Source organism: Chaetodon trifascialis, chromosome 11, assembly GCF_039877785.1.
Source record: "Chaetodon trifascialis isolate fChaTrf1 chromosome 11, fChaTrf1.hap1, whole genome shotgun sequence".
Taxonomy (NCBI): Eukaryota; Metazoa; Chordata; class Actinopteri; order Chaetodontiformes; family Chaetodontidae; genus Chaetodon; species Chaetodon trifascialis.
In genome coordinates this window covers 2,598,778-2,619,600 of record NC_092066.1, presented here as the reverse complement: position 1 = coordinate 2,619,600, position 20,823 = coordinate 2,598,778, and the positions used below count along the sequence as shown (strand labels likewise).

The following is a 20,823-nucleotide window of genomic DNA, read 5'->3' as shown; positions in this document are numbered from 1 at the left end:
GAGAGAGAGAGAGAGAGAGAGAGAGAGAGAGAGAGACGGAGGGAAAACTGATCCCAGCGCAGCCACAGGGGACTCGTGACAGACTGTTTCTCCCTGCGTGGCTGCTTTAAAGACAGGCAGCAAACTCATTCAGCAGGACAAACAAATCAGTGGGATGAACCTCAGCAGGCGTCCGCCATCACACACACACACACACACACACACACACACACAGTATAACTCTGCTGGGGTCTTTGAAGAGTAATAAAACTGCTCACATATAAAAACTGAAGGTGCATCTATGCAGAGACAGAAAACACTGTGGTGATAAAAGCATATAAGAAACTGTATCTCACACACACCCACACACACACACACACACACACACACACACACACACACACACACACACACACATACACACGCACACACACACACAGACACACTAATGTCCATCCCGTCAACACACCTTCCCATCCCTCCATCGGGAATGAAATTCAGCTTTTATGGTTTTTTGTGAAAATGAGGCGGCACAGCAGGACTGAAGAAGACAATCAGCCTCGCTCTTCCCGCGCGTGGCATGCAGTCATCACGTCTCAGGCCTTTCCCCGTCCGCCGGTTTACTGCTGCGCATTCTGCCTTTCGAAGCGCAGGTGTAGTTTTACTGGTGGACACACCGGCCGCCGTAATGTCACAGAAATAATTTATCCTCTCAGTCAATTCAGGCAATGGACAAACTGGCCGTGATGTGAGCTACTGACTCTGTGTGAGAGCACATGAAGCTCAGAACGTCCACAGAGCTCAGCTGGTGAACAGGAAGCCTGAATCTTTAAATACACTTTATATTAATCAGTGTTTAGTTTCCACTAATGATTAAACACTTTATTTCGGGGTTTGATTTAAATGCACAGTGCAGCTGAGATGCCAGAGCTCCACCTGTTTGCTGTTTCTATGCAGTGTATTTAGCACATGCATGCTGTCCCGTTAGGACACGTCCGTCTTGTGACTACAGCCTTGGTGTCGTGAGCAGTTTCCAAAAGATGAGACGAAACGCTGACTGACAGTGGCAGACTGTGTTTTCGGGAACGATCGGCAGGTAACAGGATGCACTGCGAACATTTCCGGCTTTGCTTTGCTTCTCGTGTCAGACTGTGAGAAGCAGAGATGATGGAGGATCAGTTACCTGTTCTCACCGTCATCACCTGCATGTGCATCTACTGTAACACGGTGACTCATCAGAGGACGTGAAAGTCCTTCACTTCATCGCAGGCTGATCAGTCACACTCTGTGTTGTTGTGAGATATCCAAAAATCCTTTGAAATGCTTCTATGAAATTGACTCTTACTGGTTATCATGGTGATTTATGATCATTAGAGTATTAAAAACAGGTTTTCACAGCACAAAAAAACTAAAACGACCGAACAGACATGACAGAGTCGAATAGATTAAAACAAACCGCACGAACACAAGTGGACTGAAGGTCAGTTAGTCCAAAGGCTGGAAAACTGAACTCCAGGTGAATAAACACACAATACAGTCCAGTCTGATACTGATTAGTGGACACTTCTCGCTCAGGTTGTTCAATAAATCGTCCACAGAGCTCAAGAAATTTGGTCAAAGTCCACTGAATTCCTTCAAGGTTTAAACAGGAAACCGCGTCATTGAGTCATTTTTAAAGCGAGGAGGGGAAACTAATTTCCTCTCTGTCAGGAAAAAACACCTGCTGTAATGCTGGAGGAAGAGCAGCTGGAGGAAGAGCAGCTGGAGGAAGAGCAGCTGGAGGAAGAGCAGCTAGAGGAAGAGCAGCTAGAGGAAGAGCAGCTGGAGGAAGAGCAGCTAGAGGAAGAGCAGCTGGAGGAAGAGCAGCTGGAGAAAGAGCAGCTGGAGGAAGAGCAGCTGGAGAAAGAGCAGCTGGAGGAAGAGCAGCTAGAGGAAGAGCAGCTGGAGGAAGAGCAGCTGGAGGAAGAGCAGCTGGAGGAAGAGCAGCTGGAGAAAGAGCAGCTGGAGGAAGAGCAGCTAGAGGAAGAGCAGCTGGAGGAAGAGCAGCTAGAGGAAGAGCAGCTGGAGGAAGAGCAGCTGGAGGAAGAGCAGCTGGAGGAAGAGCAGCTGGAGGAACCTACTGACAGACAGACAGGCAGGGATTAGATGTCTGTTGGTTATGTTCCCAGAACCTCTGAGCTTCAGACAAAACCAGAAAATCTGGCCTACGATCCATCACCTGACTTACATTCATCACAGGCAGCAGAGGCGGAGAGAGTCTCTTCAGTTTGGGTTTGAAGTGCAGTCCCTCACTGAGAGAACATGCTTTGATCCCATCTCATCTTCTCAGACGGTTCAAACAAAAAATACTGCCACTGAACAACCAAGAAAGGAAAAGAGCGCCGTGTCCTCAGTGTTAGCGAAGACCCTGGTCGCTTGCAGAAGTATGAATTTTCTGATTTTCATGTTTCATTTGACATTTGTTTACGTTCTCCTCCTGAATCTGAGGAAACATGTCAACCCCACAGTCTCATTAACCTCAGACAGCAGCCAGTATTCTGCAGGGATGCTTCTCAGAAACTGCAGATCAGTGAGGAAACTGCAGTCAGCTCCCATTCAGATGACTCTTTCACAGTTTATTGAAACTGAAGGATGAGACGCTACGTAAACAACAACAAACCAAAGCATGAGACATGGTCAGGGATCAGGACATGCTCTCCCCAAAGATGAATGAGTTGCGTCTTTCCCGTCCATTACCCTCAGCTCATTCCAGCCATGCGGCCTCCGTCAGCGTCAGTGGCCAGAAAGGTTGTGCGTTGACTGACAGGTGTGATGTGTTTCTGAGCATCGCGGCTAATTTTGACAAATAGCTCCGCGTGTGCAGCATCACAGACTGCAGCGGCGTGAAATGAGCTTTAATTACTGCCAGTTATTACAGCCCTGACGCTGTTTGTGCTTCGTTTTGCTCCAGCAGACACAGACTCGTTCGGTTTGCAGATGAGCTGGATGTGTTCTTGTTTTTGTTGTTGTTGTGAAGGTGAACATGTGGAAACATCTGTGCAGGAATCGATGGATCACATCCTGCATAAAAATGCTCCAAGCCATGTTTGGCCATCTGCGCTTTCCGTCCGCAGTCCTCATTATGTGGGGGTCTAGCAGCTTCTCCATTCATGCCCAAGCATAATTTTCCATTTTTAAAACTTCTTAAGGGCACAAAGTTAATGTGGAGCCTGTGTTGAATCAACATGCATGTTTTTCTAAGAGCCACAAAACTCCCTGAACTATTAAGAGTGTGAGCTGTTTGGCTGTCTCGCAGGAGATTGAGGGCGTCTGTGCACAGTTTGGAGCCGCCGACGCAGTCCTGAGAAGAGGTGTAATCAGTGAGCGAACACACCTGCGTGGGTGGCGACAGGTGTGGAGTTAGTGGAAAAGTCACTAAACTCAAACTCGTTAGTGCTTCTGTCTTTATCCAGAATTAGTTTCTGGACAGATTTCAGCACCCTTTAACCATCAGGACATCAGTGCCTTCATGTTTCCATCAGGAGCACATTCATTGTAATATCAACAAACGGTCCTGCCACAGGGGCACAGTGCACGAAACAAACAAATACAACCACAAATACTTAAATACCAACTTTAAAATACACTCCTGCACCAAAACCTCAACCACTCTTAACAGCACGCACTTGAACAAAAGGCTTATGAATATGAAACACAGGCACTCTGCTCAGACAAATGAATGTTTTCCCTCTTAATGCTTCACAGTATTTCACTGGCAGCACTCTCACACTTTAACCGAAGCCTCGCGCTGATGGAGGGATGGAGCAGGTCTCTCCTGCGCTGATGTTCCATTAAGGTCTGAAGTATTTCAGCACCGAACCTGCAGCTGACCGACCGCTCAGGCCAGACCTCCACTGCCACCCACTGGCCATGTCAGGGCGTGCAGCGCGACTCCTGCCTGAAGGGACTGAAAGTGAGTCTGGTGGGAGCTGTATGTCACAGCAGGGGTTCGACCCACATACCTTTCAGATACAGAACACCTGCTGTGACGTCGCACACCGGGGTCATGTTTGATGGTGTGCAGGGAGCAGTGCAGCCCGCGCGGTCGGCCTGATTTTACTGGAACAAACCTTCTGAATAAACACGATAAGTGTGCTCAAACCCTTTGTCCTGCTCGGCCTCCTCTGAAGGGTCTTATATGTGTGTTTTTATTGCACGTGAGCTTTCCTTCCTGTAAAAGCACATTTTCATCAGCCACACACACACATACGCGCGCGCGCGCGCGCGCAAACAAGGGCCCACATCAACCCCCCAGCTTGCACTCGCGCCCTAAACCTCCACGTGACGCCTCGCTGCGTGCGTCTCGTGCCATGTTTGTTAAATCACCTGAGAAGGTGTCGTTACCTTCATGGTGCACGCGCAGCAGTCGGCCCGCAGCAAACACCATCATCATGAATATTCACGAGGACGATATTGAGTTCATTTACACCGAGAGCGCTCGCGCTGCAAACCTCAGCTTTTATTGTGCGGCGGGTGCTTTGGGTGAAAGTGTGCGTTTTCATTACCTGGACATTAGGAGCGTTTCCTCCCATTAAAAAGCGAGTTACACTCTAACCACCTGCGGGGAGACCCAGGTGAGAGACTGCCTGTTGTTCTCGTGACTTCCACTGCGGCCTTGCTGGCTCGTAGAAAGCTCTGCTGGCTTCTTATTACCCCTCCTCACTGTTATATCACTGATATTTCCTCAGATTGCGCGTCATAACTGCTGCACATGGAGATCAGCCATGCGGATAATCAGGGAGGAAAAAAGATGGATTCATATTTGAATGGAGCTCCTGAGGACGATGGCGTGAATTAATATCGTGGTTCATTACTTAATTATTTATGAATGATTAGTGCTGATTTCTGCAGACTTCAGTGCGTGTTGGGTGGTGCTCTACCGCCACCTGCTGGCGAGTCTTCATTTTGCTTTGATATGGAACAACATAAAGCGTGAACTCTTCCTCAGTTCTTGTCAGTTTGACGTTTTCTGCTGCGCAGAACCAGCCTGACTCCAGTTCATGTCTCTTAATTTTGAGCTTAATATACTTTCTGCACACGTTTAAGGTTTCAGACTATAGACTGATGCCATGTTTGAAAGTAAGTAGTCCTTGTAGAGAAACCAGCGGGTTTCTGAGAAGCTTCAGGAACCAGAAGAGGCTCCATCTCCAGCTCAAGCACGTTCCTGTGGCGTTCAAGAACATCATCCTCCAGAGGTTCAGTGAGACGTGAACGCACCGTCAGCTGAGGAGCTGTTCAACCAGATCAACTCAAGTTTTCCAAGAATAATTTGTTTTTGTCTCTATTGTTTCAGATACAAACATCCTGGATGTTTCATTTCAGATACTCTTCATGTACTTTTTGTGGTTTTACACTGAATTACATGTTTTCATTTGCTTGAAAAAAAAAAGTCTTTATTTACCTAGAAGTCATAGCAAATTAGTCAAGAAGGAGACAACAGTCATTCACCTGAAGTCTGACAGTTCGGTCTGAGTCATGGTCAAAGTCTGCCTTTGTGAAACTGACCCCAGGTCAGATCCATTTATATTTACTTATTGCTTACTTACTGTGTATATAATATATAATACCTCATATTGTCCTTCAGTGTCTTCATATTTAATTATGCTGTTGCTGCTTCTGTCCGTCCTCTATATACAGTAAAGCAGCTTTTCCCCATCTTTCTGTCCTGGGGGAGACGTCTGTCCAGGTTTCTTCCTTTTTTCCCATTAAAGGTCGTTTCTGTGGAGTTTGTTTATCTGATTCAAGAGTCAACACAAAAGGACTTTTTATCCCAACAGACAGACAAAGTATGAAGCTGAGAATCAAAACAAGCGACTCAGAAATGCTTTCTTATATTTTATTGTGATGGGGAGTCATAAAAATGGAGCGAAACTAAAATAAAAACGATACAAAAAGAGTGGATTTACAAAGGGCGAGGACAGAACGGACGATATGCAGCCTTCGACAGTACAATGGAACGAGTTGGCACAGAACAGAGAACGGGGTGGGGGTGGGGGGGGTGCGGTGGGGTGGGGGTGGGGGTGGGGGTGTCTAAATTTGGCTTGGAAATAAAAAGGGAGGAGTAACGGCTTCATAACAAGATCCTTCATTAAAACGGCGACGACTCATGCTTTTAAAATCACAGAGGTTTAGAATTCAGTAGCTTCATAACGACGCAGAGCAGATGCACATGTAACAGTTTCTACTTCTCACTTCATTCAGTCTTTTTTTCTCTTTTTTAGCTTAAAACAGAAGTCATGTTTACAGAATACATGTTTTGTCTTTTTATGTTTTTGTTTTTTTTTTTTGTTAAAACAAACTTCAGCTCCCAGAACCACATTTTGGGGTTTTCTGTTTGTCTTCAGATTATTTTTCATACTAAAATATATTATTGTATCAATTCAACCTACAGTAATGTACACTACAATGTGTAATAAATAACCATAAAAGAAAATATAAAAATAAGACACATAAATATAAAAAAGTCTTCTAAAAACTAAACAGGTACATTTTTTAATCTGTGAAAAGGGTTCTAATACTGCCATTGTTGAAAAAAACACAGAGGACACAGAAAAACCAAAAGTCAAATCTAAAAACACTGTTCGGTAAAACCAACTGAAAACACTGGACAGAGACCACATTCACTAACGTTTGTTACCTGAAGTGCGCGACAGCTCGCCACAATTTCCTTTTTTTAACTATCGAAAGAAAAAAGTGCACAAGTCCGAATAAACGTACAATTTTACTGTAAGATCTCGACTTACCTTGACGTGATCTCGGTTTCGTGTATTTTTTATTTCAAGCGTCGAGTTCGATCTGCCTTCAAGCACTTCTGTTGACACTTTAAATACTTTGATTTTTAAAACTGAACATCAGCAGTAAACTGATTATCTCAAGTCTACAAGGCATTTTCTCTCCACAGGTCGGCTCAGGCTGGACCTCCCACATGTTTCTCAGCTGTTAGACACACAGCAGAGAGCCGAAAGCTTCAGTCAGTTCATCATTAGTCAGTTGATTGACAATTAATGAGTGATTTAATTGTTTCAGTCAGTTTTCAAGCAAAAATGCCAAAAAATCTGTTTCCAGCGTCTTCCAGCTTTTCCATAATTGTGAACCAAATATATAATCGAATTTCAGATTTCAAGAAAAGACGTGAAGGCATCATCTAAACGGGCCTTTTTCACGATTTTCTGTCATTCTGTAGACAAAACAACGAATCGATTAATCATAATAGCTGTAATAATACTGCGTTTCCCAGCTTGTCTGCGGGGTACAAATACTTCTGATTGGACAGGAAGCGTGTTGCTGTTCTGTGCAAGTCGACAAACATTAGTCAATGTGGGTCCTGTGTGAGTAACAGAGACACATAATACTGGCTACATGTGTGAAGAAGAAATGAAAACACTGTTCAATGGCACTTTTAACAGCACACAGGTCTTGCATAAGGCTGGAGGCATTGGGGTGGAGCAGGAAACAGCCCCGTTCCTTCACGTACAGTATGACTTCATATACAAGCTAATAACACTGAAACACTGAGAACGGAAGTGGAACTCATAAGGAGAAGCTTGGTACGAATGGGCGCGTGTGTTTCGTGACGCAGCCCAGCCGGGCCGGGCGGAGTCTCTTCACCCGGAGGCTCCGCCCGTTCGGGCTACGCTGGGTTGCAAAACATAAGACGCCTGATGCTGGCTTTGAGGTTGTGACTCTACCTTCCCTGATAGGACAAATTTGGTTATGGCGTTCAGAAGCCACGCTCACATCCCGGACTCCCCGTCCCGCCCACAACCCTCCCCAAGAATACTTTGTTTTCCTTAAGGCTAACAGTCAAACTGAAAACAAAGGTAATGCTAGCTAGCGAAGACTAAGACTAACACGGACAACAGTTGCTAGCTAGTGTACGCGTTTAACACTGAAGGGCATACGATGCATGAGGCATGTATCCGTAGGTAAACCAGGAATACTGTAGTGCAGAGGTTTTTGTTCGTAGAACTCAATAAAATACTGATTTAGGAAACTTCATTGGCAATAAAAAGGTATAGAAATCTTTCTCATCTTTACAGGTTAAAATGTTGAACAAGATTAGTAACACTGACTGAACGAAAACAGACGAACGAGAAAACAACCTGGGATGTCTCAGTAACGAGTCTAACAAGTCGACGGGTGAGTTCTGCTTTAAAATCTGAACTTCTATAAACAATTCTTAACACTGGTATTTCGTTTCCACGAAGAAGAAAAAAAAGTCACTGTTTTTGTTTTTTTCTTTTTTCAAGTTCAGGCACACCTGGGTTTTTGTACACAGTAGTGGACCGTTAAGATCAGGCAACCGCCGTGACTCTCGTGACTTTTCTTAATCGACTGTGAGCTGTCCCGGAGAGACGCTTATTCCTTTATTTGGCGTTTGTCACCTCTTCCTCTGCCGGTTCGGCGCTGTCTGAGCCCTCCCTGATGCTTTTGTCCGAATCCGCTTCACAGTCCGCCATCTCCTCCGTATCTGCACTTGCCTCTTCCTCCTCTCCTTCGTCCATCGCTTCGTCCTCCATGTGATCGTCCCCCAGCTCGATCTCCACCACATCGCAAACAACCTCCTCGTCCTGCTTCTCCTTCCCCGCCTCCTCCTCCTCCTCTCTCGTCGTCTCCTCCTCCACCATCTCCTCGCCGTCCTCCTCGTCGTCGTCAAAGTTGCCCTCATAGATCTCGCACTCGCCGTCGTCCACCTGCACCACCCGGATGTCGTCCATACACATGGCCTCGTCGTCCTCGTCCTCCTCGCTCTCCCTCTCGTCTGAGTCCAGCTGGGAGGGCGGGCTCGTGGTCCGACTGTCCGACTGCGGTCCGGCGCTGGGGCTGCCGAGGTCCGACTGAGCCCTGCGAGAGCCGGAGCCGGAGCCGGAGTCCGGCCCGTCCTTCTTGCAGTAGGAGTAGCGGTGGTTCATGTGCTGCGAGTACGAGCCGGAGTGAGAGAAACGCTTCCCGCACTTGTCGCACTGGTAGGGTTTCTCGCCGGAGTGCAGCCTCGAGTGTTCGATCAGGTGGTGTTTGTGTTTGAAGGCCTTCTTGCAGACGTTGCACTCGTGGGGTCGTTTTCCTGCAGGCGACAGAACAAAGAGTGAGACGAGCGAGCACCGCCCTCCTCTGCTAAACAACCCAAAGTGCACAGAAACAGACTAAAGCAGCAGAGAAAGAGCAGCTGGCTTAGCACAGCAGTGGATCCCAGAGCCTGAAAACCAAACACAGGACCAAATGTACGTAGTGACGCTGTACGCAGTGCATACGCATGCTAAAACACAACGTATCTCCTCTGTATTTATAATATAGCTTGATTCTGCATCTCTGTTTACAGCTCATTAGTCCTTACGTGAATGTTTACTGTTGCTATGGCAACAAGTGACCTCTGACATTAGCAGTTGCTAGCTAGCTTAGCTCAAACAATAACCCATAAATTGACAATTTGGCATATTTAAACAAAATCAAATCACAGCTACCAACAGTCACAGTCCTTAAACTCTGAGCTCATCTGTTGTCACGTTAGATCGTCAAAGTTAGAAAAATAACAGAATCAGTCCCTGACGAGCTACGATAGCGTTACAGGAACAGTTGCGTTCACTGTTGTTTTTCCGGGCCGGGGGAGAGGGATTTCCCCTCCTGCTTTGTCCAATCGACGAGGGCCCTTTCAACCACGTGATGCTGCTCAGAAAGTTCGGTGCGCTTTAGAAATCACAGCGCGAAAGCAGAACCGAAACTAGTGATAAATGCAACAATGCTGCGATCGGTCAAGTGTGAAAACGACTGTGTTTGTTTATTCTGACTGTTTATCCTATTTTTTTTTCCCATGTGAGCATTTTTAGATCAGTTCTGATGAACTGACTGACAAAGATAACTGGCAGCTGTTTTCATAATCAATCGTTAAAGAACTGCTCAGAGTAAACGACTGCTGAGGCATTTCCTGACTCATCTGTGTTTATCAAATCCAGTACATGGCTGTGACGTTGTGTGGAAACGGAGTAGAGAGTCTTCACAGTGATTTTGCATTTGTGGCTGCAGTGACGTGGTTTTTGGAAGCGATCTGAGCTCATGCAGTGACGTCCAGCACAGGATCGTGTCTGTCCTCTGAGATCACGGCCAGCCAATAATGGTTTCCAGCCTCGTCCCCTGTGCGCAGACATTATGTGCTGTAGACAATGAAACCCCAAACCCTTTGCAGTTTTACACTGACAAACATTGTTAAACTGTCGCAGCGCAGTCTGTCACAGAGTGGCGAAGCCCGTTCCGCCTTCAGACAGCCTCCTTTTTATACCCACTCATGTGACTCACCTGTTGCCAGTCAACCTGATTAACTATGAGATGTTCCACCAGGTGCTTTCTTTTAGCATTTCACAACTTCTCCAGTCTTTTGTTGCCACTCTCCCAACTTCTCAGAAACGTGTTGCTGGTGTCAAATTCTCCAAAAAACAATGAAATTTCTCAGTTTCAACATGTGACATGGTGCCTTTGTGCTGTTTTCACTGACATACGGGGTTTAAATGTTCATCACGTTCTGTTTCTATTTCCGTTTTACACGGTGTTTTTTGGAAATGGCCGTGTAACAGTTTAAGGATTCTGAATAAACGGCTGATTTGCATGTGGAAGACGGCGCCTGTGAATTTGTGCCTGTGGTTTGTGTTAAGGTGGATGATGTCATAGCACACCTGTGCACAGTAGTGCAGTGAGCAGCTAAAAGCTAACAGATTTTAATAAAACCATATTCCAGAGTGATACTAGTTTGAGCTTCGGGTAAGAGATCCTGTTAATTCACCTCAGGAGTCTCATCTGGATGAGCACTGATGTCTGCTGGTCCATTTACAGGCCAGCTGCCCCATAAAGGCTGCAATCCTACTAAGTATAACACATTTAATGAGAGATGAGGTCATCTGAAATCACAGCCCTGGAAAGTAGATCTACCTTTGGGCAAAAGGAAAGCGAAAATAAACGTTCCTTTAAAACACACTGCGGACTCGTGTTGGCTCAGCACAGACTCGAGGCGCCCTCCTCGGTCACCGCTGACAGAACGCGATCCTTTGTCTGAGCTCGCGTTAGAGCGTACCTGTGTGTTCGTATTTGTGCCTGAGCAGGGAGCTGCCCTTCTGGAAGACTTTGCAGCAAAGGTCACAGGGGTAGACGCCGTTTTCCAGCCGCCGCTTCTTCATCAGTGTGGCCGAATCGGCGTCGTTCTGCTCCTCTGCCGTGGAAACGCTGTCGGAGCTGCTGTCCGGCTTCTTCTCCTGCTGCAGATGGAAGAATCTCATCATTAGGCTCAAATGATGGAACGTGTGGCTGACTTAAAGTGAGGAAAATCAGCTGTTTGAAGGCTCAGACGCTCTGAGGGGACTGGATGGTGAATGCTAAGGTGGAAATCTCTTCCTCTGACTGAGTCGTCTCTGTATTACAGCCCTGAAACAAACAGACGTTTGCAATCCAAGAAGTCACAGGCTGACAGTTAATGAACTGTTTTAGCCTTTAAGTCATCAAGCAGCTTCTCAAACGTGAGTATCGGCTGCTTTACTCAGCTTGATGCCTTCGTGGATTGAGACGTCTTTGGGTTTAAGACTTTCAGACAGAAACACTGTGACATTTTATAAAAACTAATCATGATCGACAGATTAACTGTGAAAACCTGACTGAGGATTTTCTGTTCTGGACATGTCGTTTAACTTATTACCTTATGGCCGTTCAGCACGACGGTCTTTGCTCCAGCGGCGCTGCCGGCTGTAGTGGCGTAGGTGTAGGTGAGCTGGGGGATGAGGATGGTGCGTTTGGACGTGGTGTTGATGGCGCTCAGGCAGCCCACCGCGCCCTGACCGGCGATGGCCACCAACGTGGGCAGCTGCGCCGCAGTGACGATGTTGACCGGTCTTCCCGCCTGCGGCGCGGTGACGTAGACGGTCCGACCCTCCAGCTGCTCCTTCCTCAGGCAGGTCAGGTTCAGGGGCTGCTCCTGCTGCTTGACGGGGGGCGCGGCCATTTTCGTTTCCAACGCCGCCGCGATATGTTTGGGAAGGGAGAGGTCAAGCGGCTCTGCCTGCGAGTCTGGGGCCTCGGGGTCCTCTGGCTCCCTTTTGACGATGACGAGGTCCCCGGCGTTGAGGCTTAGTGGTGAAGAGTCTGACAGAGCAGCATTTCCAGATTCTGGTGAGGCTTTGTTGGATGTTTCCTGGGCGCCGTCTTCCTCTGCCTCTCCGTTCTGATTGGAGGCGTCGGCGGAGCTGGAATTGGCGGTTTCAGTCTTTTTGGAAACGGCTGTAGCGTTATTGCGGTATTTACCCACATTTTTCCCAGAGTTCATCTTGGCAAACCACTTCCTGACCACGTCCACAGGAATACTGACAGACTCTGAGATCTTCGCCAGCTCCTCCTCACTGGGGTTGGCGTTGGAGGCGAAGTAGGTCTTCAGGAGAGAGAGGAGGTCGTCCACGGGAGGCTCCTCCAGCGTCACCCCTGCCTCGCTGAGCAGGTCGGCGAACGACGGGTCCAGAGCTGCGGAGTCCACGGCCTCCCCATTGGCGGCTTTGCGGTGCTGGAGGAGGTGCAGCGCCTCCAGGTTGTCCGGACAGTCGTCGCATAGTAAACACGTACTGGTGCTGCTGACTTTTGGCATCGGAGCCGTTTGGGCGTCTGAAGTCTGAACAGTTTTCATTTCTGTCTGCGTGACTGCCTCCGTCTCCGCGATGGGCACTGATTCTGGCTCTGTCTTTACGATGGTGAGGTCGGCCACCTCGGGGGTTGAGGGTTTATCTGTTTTGCTGGGGGTGGGGGCTGCAGCAGCGGTGACAGTGGGGGAGGGGTTGTTTTTGGCAACAGGCGGCGCAGGCTGGGTAGTGGCAGTGGTGGCGGCCGCGGGGCTGATGCTGTAGTTGATGATGATCTTTGTGGTGCCGTCGTGGTCCACAAAGGCCGGCAGGCTGATGATCTGCTGCTGGGGCTGCTGCACTATAATCCCCTGCTTGCCCTGCGTCACCACCCCGTTCGCGGTACCCAGCACCTGCCTGAGCACGTTTCCGTCCATCGCCACTTTGAGCACATTCTGCAAGTCATTCAGATTGATGCTGATGGGCGACATCAGGCCGACTGTCGGGACGACCATAGCCACACCCTGAGGCAGCGTCGCAGCTGGAACCACAGCTGGCTGCGCCGCGCCTCCGTTCACCACCCCGTTGGTGCCGGCTGAGGTCGCCGGTGCCGCCATCACCGTCTTGCACTCGTATTCCACAGGTTCAGATTTGATCTGGGTGACGGGCAGCTGCTCCTGCAGGGGTTTGCTTTCAGTCTTCTCTTTAAGGATGACGCGGGCTGGAGCAATTACAACCGGCGTGGTCTGGGCGGTGGACGCAGGGGATTTGACTGACAACTGAGGGACGCCATTCGGGGATGCTGCACCCACGCACTTCTTGCTGCTGATGTGGGAGCTGTAGGAGCCTGAGTGGGAGAATCGCTTCTTGCAGTTTGAGCACTCATATGGCTTCTCACCTGAGAGGGGCACACGGAGACGGACACGGCTTAAATTTGGTTCAGTGGTATTTTAATGACTTTAAATGAGCGTCAAAAACAAGCATCAACATACTAGTTCAGAAGCATTAAATGTCCTTTTTCTAAAAAAAATACTCTCGTCAGGTTGTGGACTGACTGACTCTGTGTGTGTGTGTGTGTGTGTGTGTGTGTGTGTGTGTGTGTGTGTGACGGCTCACCGCTGTGAATGCGCAGGTGCTCCTTCAGGTGGTGCTTATACTTGAAGGCCTTGGAACATTCGCTACACTTGAACTTGCGGGTTCCACCTGTTCCCTCTAATCCTCCTGTGGACTGGGACACGTGACGCTGAGACACACAAGAAAAATTCAATGAAGTCAGTGAGGACGGCGAAGAGGAGCTGCAGCACGTCCAGATGTCTCCATGTGATGAAGGCTTCATTTTTCTGCTGTTAGCGCGAGCGAAAGCTGTGACGCTGTTCAAAAACACAGTGAAGATTTACACTTTCTCCAGCTTTACTGTCGGTCAGAGGTTTAAAGGGACACTGACTGTGGATGCAGAGGATTTTGTTAATGGCCAGGCTGAAGCCTGCAAAGCTGCATGTTGATTCTGAATGAATAACAAAGCACAGCGCATGAAAGGAGACCCACAAGTCAGTGTGTTCATCAGCGCTCGCAAAACCAAAATAAGAGCAGCAAATTTCAGTTTAAACATGAAGCTACTGTGAGTGTCTCATCTACTACAGCTGATACAAGAGTACACACGACGCTAATCCAAGCTATATCGTAACACTTCCAAAAGCAAACGTTAACTGAGACGCCTGCTGCCTGCAGGCTCTGGCGTTACCTGCTCCCTGGTGCCCCTGTGGTGGCTCATGTGCCTCTCCAGCTGCGAGCGGTAGGTGAAGGTGTAGCTGCAGTGCGAGCAGCTGTAGTTGTCCTCGCTGGTCTCGTGCCGGTACTTGATGTGCTCCTTCAGCGAGGCGTTGCGCTTGTAGCCCCGGGAGCAGTAGGGACAAGTGTGCAACTGGGAGAAGGAGTCTGGGGTGCCTGTGACGGAGACAGCAGGGAGAGGGACGTGGAGGGTGAAGCTTAAATCCTTCATGACCGAGGCTGGTTCAGACTACACCATTTTTGCTTGTCTTAAATGATGGTCGTCACGTCTGATGTGTCTTGACGTGTCTTGGTCAGGTGACTACACGTATGACCGATCACGCACAAGTTCAGATGTCATCGGGGAGGCAGGTGAGGAGGCTGTCAATCAAACTGACAGACGCGTTGTGTGTGATGCTGACGGTCTTGTACCAAATAAGAAAGAAAAGAAAGAGAAAACGTTTGTGGATTCACGATAACATTAAGAGCAAACGCAGATTTAGGACAGTTCCAACGACTAGCAGCAGCTCGGCTGTGTTGGCTGCATCTAACAGGCTGCTTTAACGTCCTGGAATTAGTAATGACGAGCACGTTCCCACAGTTTGGACCGGGGACGGCACAGCAGCGACTCGCCGGCTCGCCAACATTTGTCTTCTCCCTCGAGGACACGTTGGACAGGCAGAGGGACTGTTTCCACAGCTCAACAAACTTTTCCTCTCTTTTATTGTCCAATCTGACAGCAGCAACCTCAGCATCCCTCCTCCTCCTCATGGGTACCTGACTGCACTCTGGAGAGAGCGCCTGATTGGTCAACGCTCAGGAACATGTCGTGGGAGTCTGACATGCTAGACTTTGCACTGGGGTGTCACGGGGCGTCCCAGAGGACAGAGGACAGCTCGTTTTGCACGTCACAGTACACAAGTACAGACGCCGACTGTGACGCTGGTGACTCGTCGGCCACAACAAAATCGGGCTAAAATCGTGTCGTCTGAACCCGGCAAACGGCTGCCGTTATGTTTCAGCAGAAGCGCTTCTCCACCCCTGCATTAGTGAGCAGATCTTTCTTGCCTTCTCAGTTGTATGATGAGGCTTTAAACATTCAGAAAACGAAGAGTTTTGGGGTTTTTCGTGTGTTGGTGAGTAAATGTTACCGTTCTCATCAGCGCCTCCGGTCTCTGCTGGACTCTGCTCATCCTCCGGGGCTTCAGGATAGATGATGGCTGTGTCTCCCTGCTGGAGAATCTCCTCCACTAGAGTGTCCTTCACCTCCTCCTCCTCCTCCTCTTCCGACACACACTCTTCTTTCACTACAAACACACACACAGACATCAGTTCAGGACGTATGCGGTCCATCCTTTTCGTTCCTCTGAAGAAAAACAAGTATCAGTTTTCATCAGACGCAGTGGAACAAAGTGAACACACTTCCTGGATCGGCTGATTTTTCATTTACGTCTTAACTGGAAGAATCGGCAGCCGCCTGTGACGCTGTGCTGCAGCGTCGCCACTAGAGGGCAGCAAATGGCTTCTTAATAATTACCTGTAATGAGCGCGTTCCTCTCTTCAACCAAACATTCACCTCAAGTTTCTGCAATTTATATTTGTAAAATCAAAGCCTGGAGAGTGCAATTTTCCAAAATGACGAGAAAAACTGAGTAACTTAACTTATCCAACGTTATCTTGCTGGAATTCGGGAGTTGTTGACAGCTAGAACATGTGCCAAACATTTAAAACTCTTCACACCAGGCAAACGGCGTCTAAAGGGCACAAACAGTCACGAAGGTTTCCCACATTCAAAGGCGAGAGCGATGAAAGGAACATTCAACTGAAACCACTCCAGTGATTCAGCTTTCATGACTCCTCGAGACCCCATTTCTGTGCTACCACTTCCAGAGCCGCACAAGAAAACACCCCACAGCTTGGTCCACTGACCTTTTCAAGAGCAAAATTACTGAGCAGCTTCAGGTTAAAAGAAAAATACCAAAAATTGCTGTTGGTGTAATGGCTGAAATGTGCAGAGAGCCCTGACCTGTGGGACGATACTGAGCAAGAAAAATCTTCTTTATGACAGGAAGCAGCCCTGAGCACAGCTGAATAAACCGTTCTAACGTATAACTCGCACCACGGTACCACAGCAACACGACTGTCTGATGTTTGACTCCACCTGAACAGCTGGCCGGCCGTTAAAGAGAAATAATGAGCCTTATGAGGAATAATTAGACGGCTGGCTTTCATTCTGATGTGGCACTTCAGAGGGAAGTGACACGGGGAGGTAACGGTGGTACGGCACTGCCGGTCTGTCCTCCATCTAAACCGAATACACGTCTCCATTGAAATTAACCTCTGGGACTCAGCGGCAGAGCTTAGGCTCACAAACTCACATAAAAGCGTTATCAGGCCGAATGTCTGGACTGGTTCAGCACACACTGTGCGCACTGAGATGTAAACAAGCTTGACATAAAGGCTGGAAATAGCTGTTAGTGATATCTGGGTGTTTATAGAGCAGAAAGGGAGGTTTTTATTGCTTTACCGTTCCTACGATCAGTGTGTTCAGTCTAAGGGCAAAGGTGAAAGGTGAAAATGAGTCAGTTCAGCATCGACTTTCAGGTTTAAACCAGAAGATGTTGGCGTCCGAATTAAAGGCCACTACAGGCGTTCAGTAACGCACGAGGCTGTCTGAAGCCACAGAGGCTGAGACAGCTTGTTCCTATTAAGCTCCAACAACACTGGATCCTACAGTTCCCATAATGCAGCTGGATAGTGTCTTCCATCTGTCACGCAGTCTCAAAATGTTTTACCCTTCATGTAAAGCTCCTCATGTGACTGTTTCCAAAGACGCCTTATCAACAGATGTTCTTGTCATTGTCTGCTCCTGATTGGCTCGGACAGACGTCGCCACCTGCAGCGGACGACCGGCTCTCTCTCGCTCTCTCGCTCTCTCGCGTCGCCTTGTTTCTGATCTGGCGTCGTGTTTTATAACCATCTTTATAACAACAGAGGAGCGCAGACGTTACCTCACTCTCTGCGTGTGAACACGCTGATTGGACCGAGCCGTGAGGTGAGACTGCGACCAGCGCTGCCATGGAGATCAGCCATGTTAAAGGCAGGCAGGCAGGCCGGTGCCAAAGGCCACGCCTCTTCCTGCTGAGCCTCGTCAGGGACAGGTGCAGCTGTGTGTGTGTGTGAGGAGGCGGGGCCAGGCCAAGCCTTGTTAAGCCTCATTTTAAACACACAGATTTCTGCTTCCCATGACCTCACCCGAAAGCTTTCCAAGCCTCTCCTTCCCCCCGCACACACTCATCTACCTTCCACTCTTCTCTCTCCTTCTCTTCATCCCTCTGACTCTCTCCCCTCCCCTCTTCCTCCTCATCAGACCTCCACTGCTGTCCGTCTGCACGCTGGGCGTTTGGATGCGCAGCACTGAGCTGGCGTCAGCTGTGTTTCAGCTGCGCTCAGTCCAACGCACGACGGCTGGAGTTAAGTGGAAGAAAGCAGACTTGAAGCGCAAACATACTTCCCGAGTGAAGCGAGCTGTTGCGCACAGATGGACTGATTAAAATAGAAGCAGATCTGTGCTGCGGACCAGTGAAACGCCTCCAACAGGCCAGATCGCTTTAAAAACACGTCTTGCTCTCTCTGTTTTGGCCTAAAATAAGAAGAGCTGGACTCATCTGAAGAGCTAAGAGGACGACTTTCTGTCCTGAAACGCTCTCAGTCATCAACCTTTTCAATGTTTTTCACTGACCTGCGTTTAGTCTTTGCTGTCCAGCCCCAAACCCTCAGACATTCAGGCTACAGTCTGAAATCTGTAGGCTCAAATCTTCAGACTGAGACGCTGAACTGTCTTAAACGATTAGTCATCACAATAGATGACTTTTCTGTCCATCGACCAATCGCTGCGGCTTCATAGATCTTAGCTGTGATGCACGTTTATTGTTTTGTTGAGGAGATTTTTCCTTTTGTCTGGGCGTTTACTGTGGACGCAGATCTTTACAACAACAACAACAAGAAAAGCGGCATTTTCAAACTGATTCAGGTTTTCTGTGGACGCCGTCTCACTCGCGCCTCCCCTCTCCTCCTCCTCCTCCTTTTGTTCTTCCCTCTCTCACCTTGCTAACTTCCCCTCCCTCCATCTTTCCTTCACCCCTTTGTTCTCCCTCTTCCTCCTCGCTCCTCTCACTCCTCACATGCTTCTACCACCATCGGCCTCTTCTCCACCTTCATCTCTTCTTTAAACTCCCTCCTCTGCCTTTCTTTCCTTCTGCCCCTCACCTCCCTCCTCACCCTCCGCCTCCCTCGCTGATACACCTCTCTGCATATTTTCCCACCACACTCTACAATTACTCTTAATGCCTCACAAAAAGCCACGCGGTAATGACGACCAGCACCCTGCAACACACACATGTGGAATATCAGAATGGAATGAAAACAGGAAATCATGTGGTGCGCACACACTCTCACACACTCCATGTGCACACACACGCACACACCTGCAGGGTTATTACACTACACTACAGACACACACACACACAGAGCTTTGCACTTGTGTACCTTGCCAGGACCTGTCACTGTGAGTCCGTGGTGAATTTATAAGCAGGATTGGAGCTGCAGTGCGGCCCAGACTGCAGGGGGAGCAGCAGACACTAATCTCTCACCAGAGGACCGATTCAACACCAGCTGCTCTCCCTGCTTTCTCCTCTCGCCTCCGACGGGGGAGGAAAGAAAAGAGCCAAAGTCAGACGGTCCAAAAATATCAGCCTTTGAAGGGTTCCCGACGTGGCTCTACGGCGCTGCAACATTTCACCACTTTTCCATGACTTCCCTCCGCACACGCTGCACACGCTGCTCCTTCCTGGTTTGTTAATGTTTTCCTAAAGGAGTGAACGGGCTGGTTTCTGCTGCAGGTGCAGTTGAACACGACAGGTAATGTCATGAACGCGTGACTCAAGTCAAACACATCGCGGTGCACTCCTCTAACGGCTGCTGTTGCTTAAGTTCCCCAAAAGAACTGATCATCTTCTCCATCCGCCATTAAAAAATCAGCGTCTTTCCAGAAACGTGTTGATCTGTACTCATGAGAAAACCTCTTTAGTTCGTTTATGTCGTCAGGTATTTAACTAAAATGGGGACATGAGTGCACACAAGTTTACAATCCGACATTATTACCATGACAGGCAGCTGATAGTGAAGGTTAAGGGTTGAAAAACACAGCACTCAGGCAATAAATGAAGCGTTTGTCTCGGCTCAGCAGCGTAATGCTCCACTCAGGACTCACAGCTTTACAGCAGCAAACAGTAAAAGTCTGCGCAGCGTCTGAAAAGAAGATCATAAGTCGAGTTAATACAAAGAGCCTGGTTTCAGATCTCTGCTGACGTGCTCATGAGCAAGCCGCTGCAGCCGAACCGGCTGCGGTTCCAGCAGAACTGCTCTGGTTTCAGTTTTCCTAAAGAAACGAATGAGAAGTAATCTGCAGCTGATCATGGACGAGTATGACGGGAGGGACACAACATGTGACCAAACATGTAATACCAAATACAACCATTAACAGACGTCTGTGGTTGCTGGTCTCTCCCACATCATCGCCCACTCCCATCAACGACAGCACTCGTAGCACCAGTGTTATATATTGGTTATCTGGATCAGGTTGATTATGCTGAGCCAATTATGAGGCCAGAGCTCAGAGCTCGCAGTAACAATAGTTATAATGCATATATTTGCACAGCTTTATCTGGAGAGCTTACAAAGTGATGGATATCAGAGGCCAAAGCTGCTCTCAGTCAATGCAAGACGATTTCCAATGCTGATACATACATAAACACATTACAACAATAAACACATTGTTCTCTGCGGTGGAGTTTACTGCAGACAGTTGAAAGTGTAATTAGTTGCATGATATGTGTGTATTTAAGCTTCCACAGGCACAGCTGTGGTGGTGTTGCACCGGTTCTCCGGTCAAACCACTTTCCCCGACGCTCCGTAACGACTGCTTCCTGTATGAAGCCTGACAGGATGGCTGGTACCTGTGAATGCGGAGTGTGACGTGGACTCATCGTACGCCCACATTTGGCTCGTTTTGTCTCTGATGAACTCTACTGCATGGATTTTAAGCTGCTGCTGCATCCTTCCATCAAGTTTCATCCGAATCGAGCCCGTGGTTTTCCCACAATCCCGCTGACAAACCAACAAAGTGATAACTACACCGTCCTACCTGCCACACAAAGAGAGGATGAGGCCTGAAAAGTTAGAGAAGTGAGTCAAATAAGTTAATGCAAGGTTCAGGGAACAACAACAAGCTCAGCAAACCCTCTGCGGATAATTAACGGCTAATAATATCCAAAGTGGGAGCAGCACCTATCGCTTCAAACGCCGAGGAGAGGCTTTCATACGGTATCTGAAGCAGAAAGCAGCGAGGAGAAGGGGAGAGGAAAACAGGCCAAGACAAAGGCGAAGAAGGCAAGAG

The 20,823-nt window shown here is 48.4% G+C and overlaps 1 protein-coding gene across 3 annotated transcripts in view; it reads right to left on the bottom strand.

Moving 5' to 3' along the window:
• Positions 1 to 6,287: 6,287 nt before the first annotated feature.
• The window catches only part of LOC139338531 (zinc finger E-box-binding homeobox 1-like), a 59,605-nt gene continuing 45,069 nt past the window's right edge, over positions 6,288 to 20,823 (bottom strand). For 2 of the 3 annotated variants that reach the window (XM_070973649.1, XM_070973651.1), the window contains exons 3-8: positions 15,518 to 15,673; positions 14,341 to 14,543; positions 13,716 to 13,842; positions 11,693 to 13,497; positions 11,078 to 11,258; positions 6,288 to 9,082 (exon numbers count right to left, since the gene is read on the bottom strand). In XM_070973649.1, the coding sequence (XP_070829750.1) occupies positions 8,385 to 9,082; positions 11,078 to 11,258; positions 11,693 to 13,497; positions 13,716 to 13,842; positions 14,341 to 14,543; positions 15,518 to 15,673 (3,170 nt within the window). In that variant the 3' untranslated portion in view covers positions 6,288 to 8,384. The remainder of the gene's footprint in view (positions 9,083 to 11,077; positions 11,259 to 11,692; positions 13,498 to 13,715; positions 13,843 to 14,340; positions 14,544 to 15,517; positions 15,674 to 20,823) is intronic. The other variant, XM_070973650.1, reaches the window with a different exon arrangement.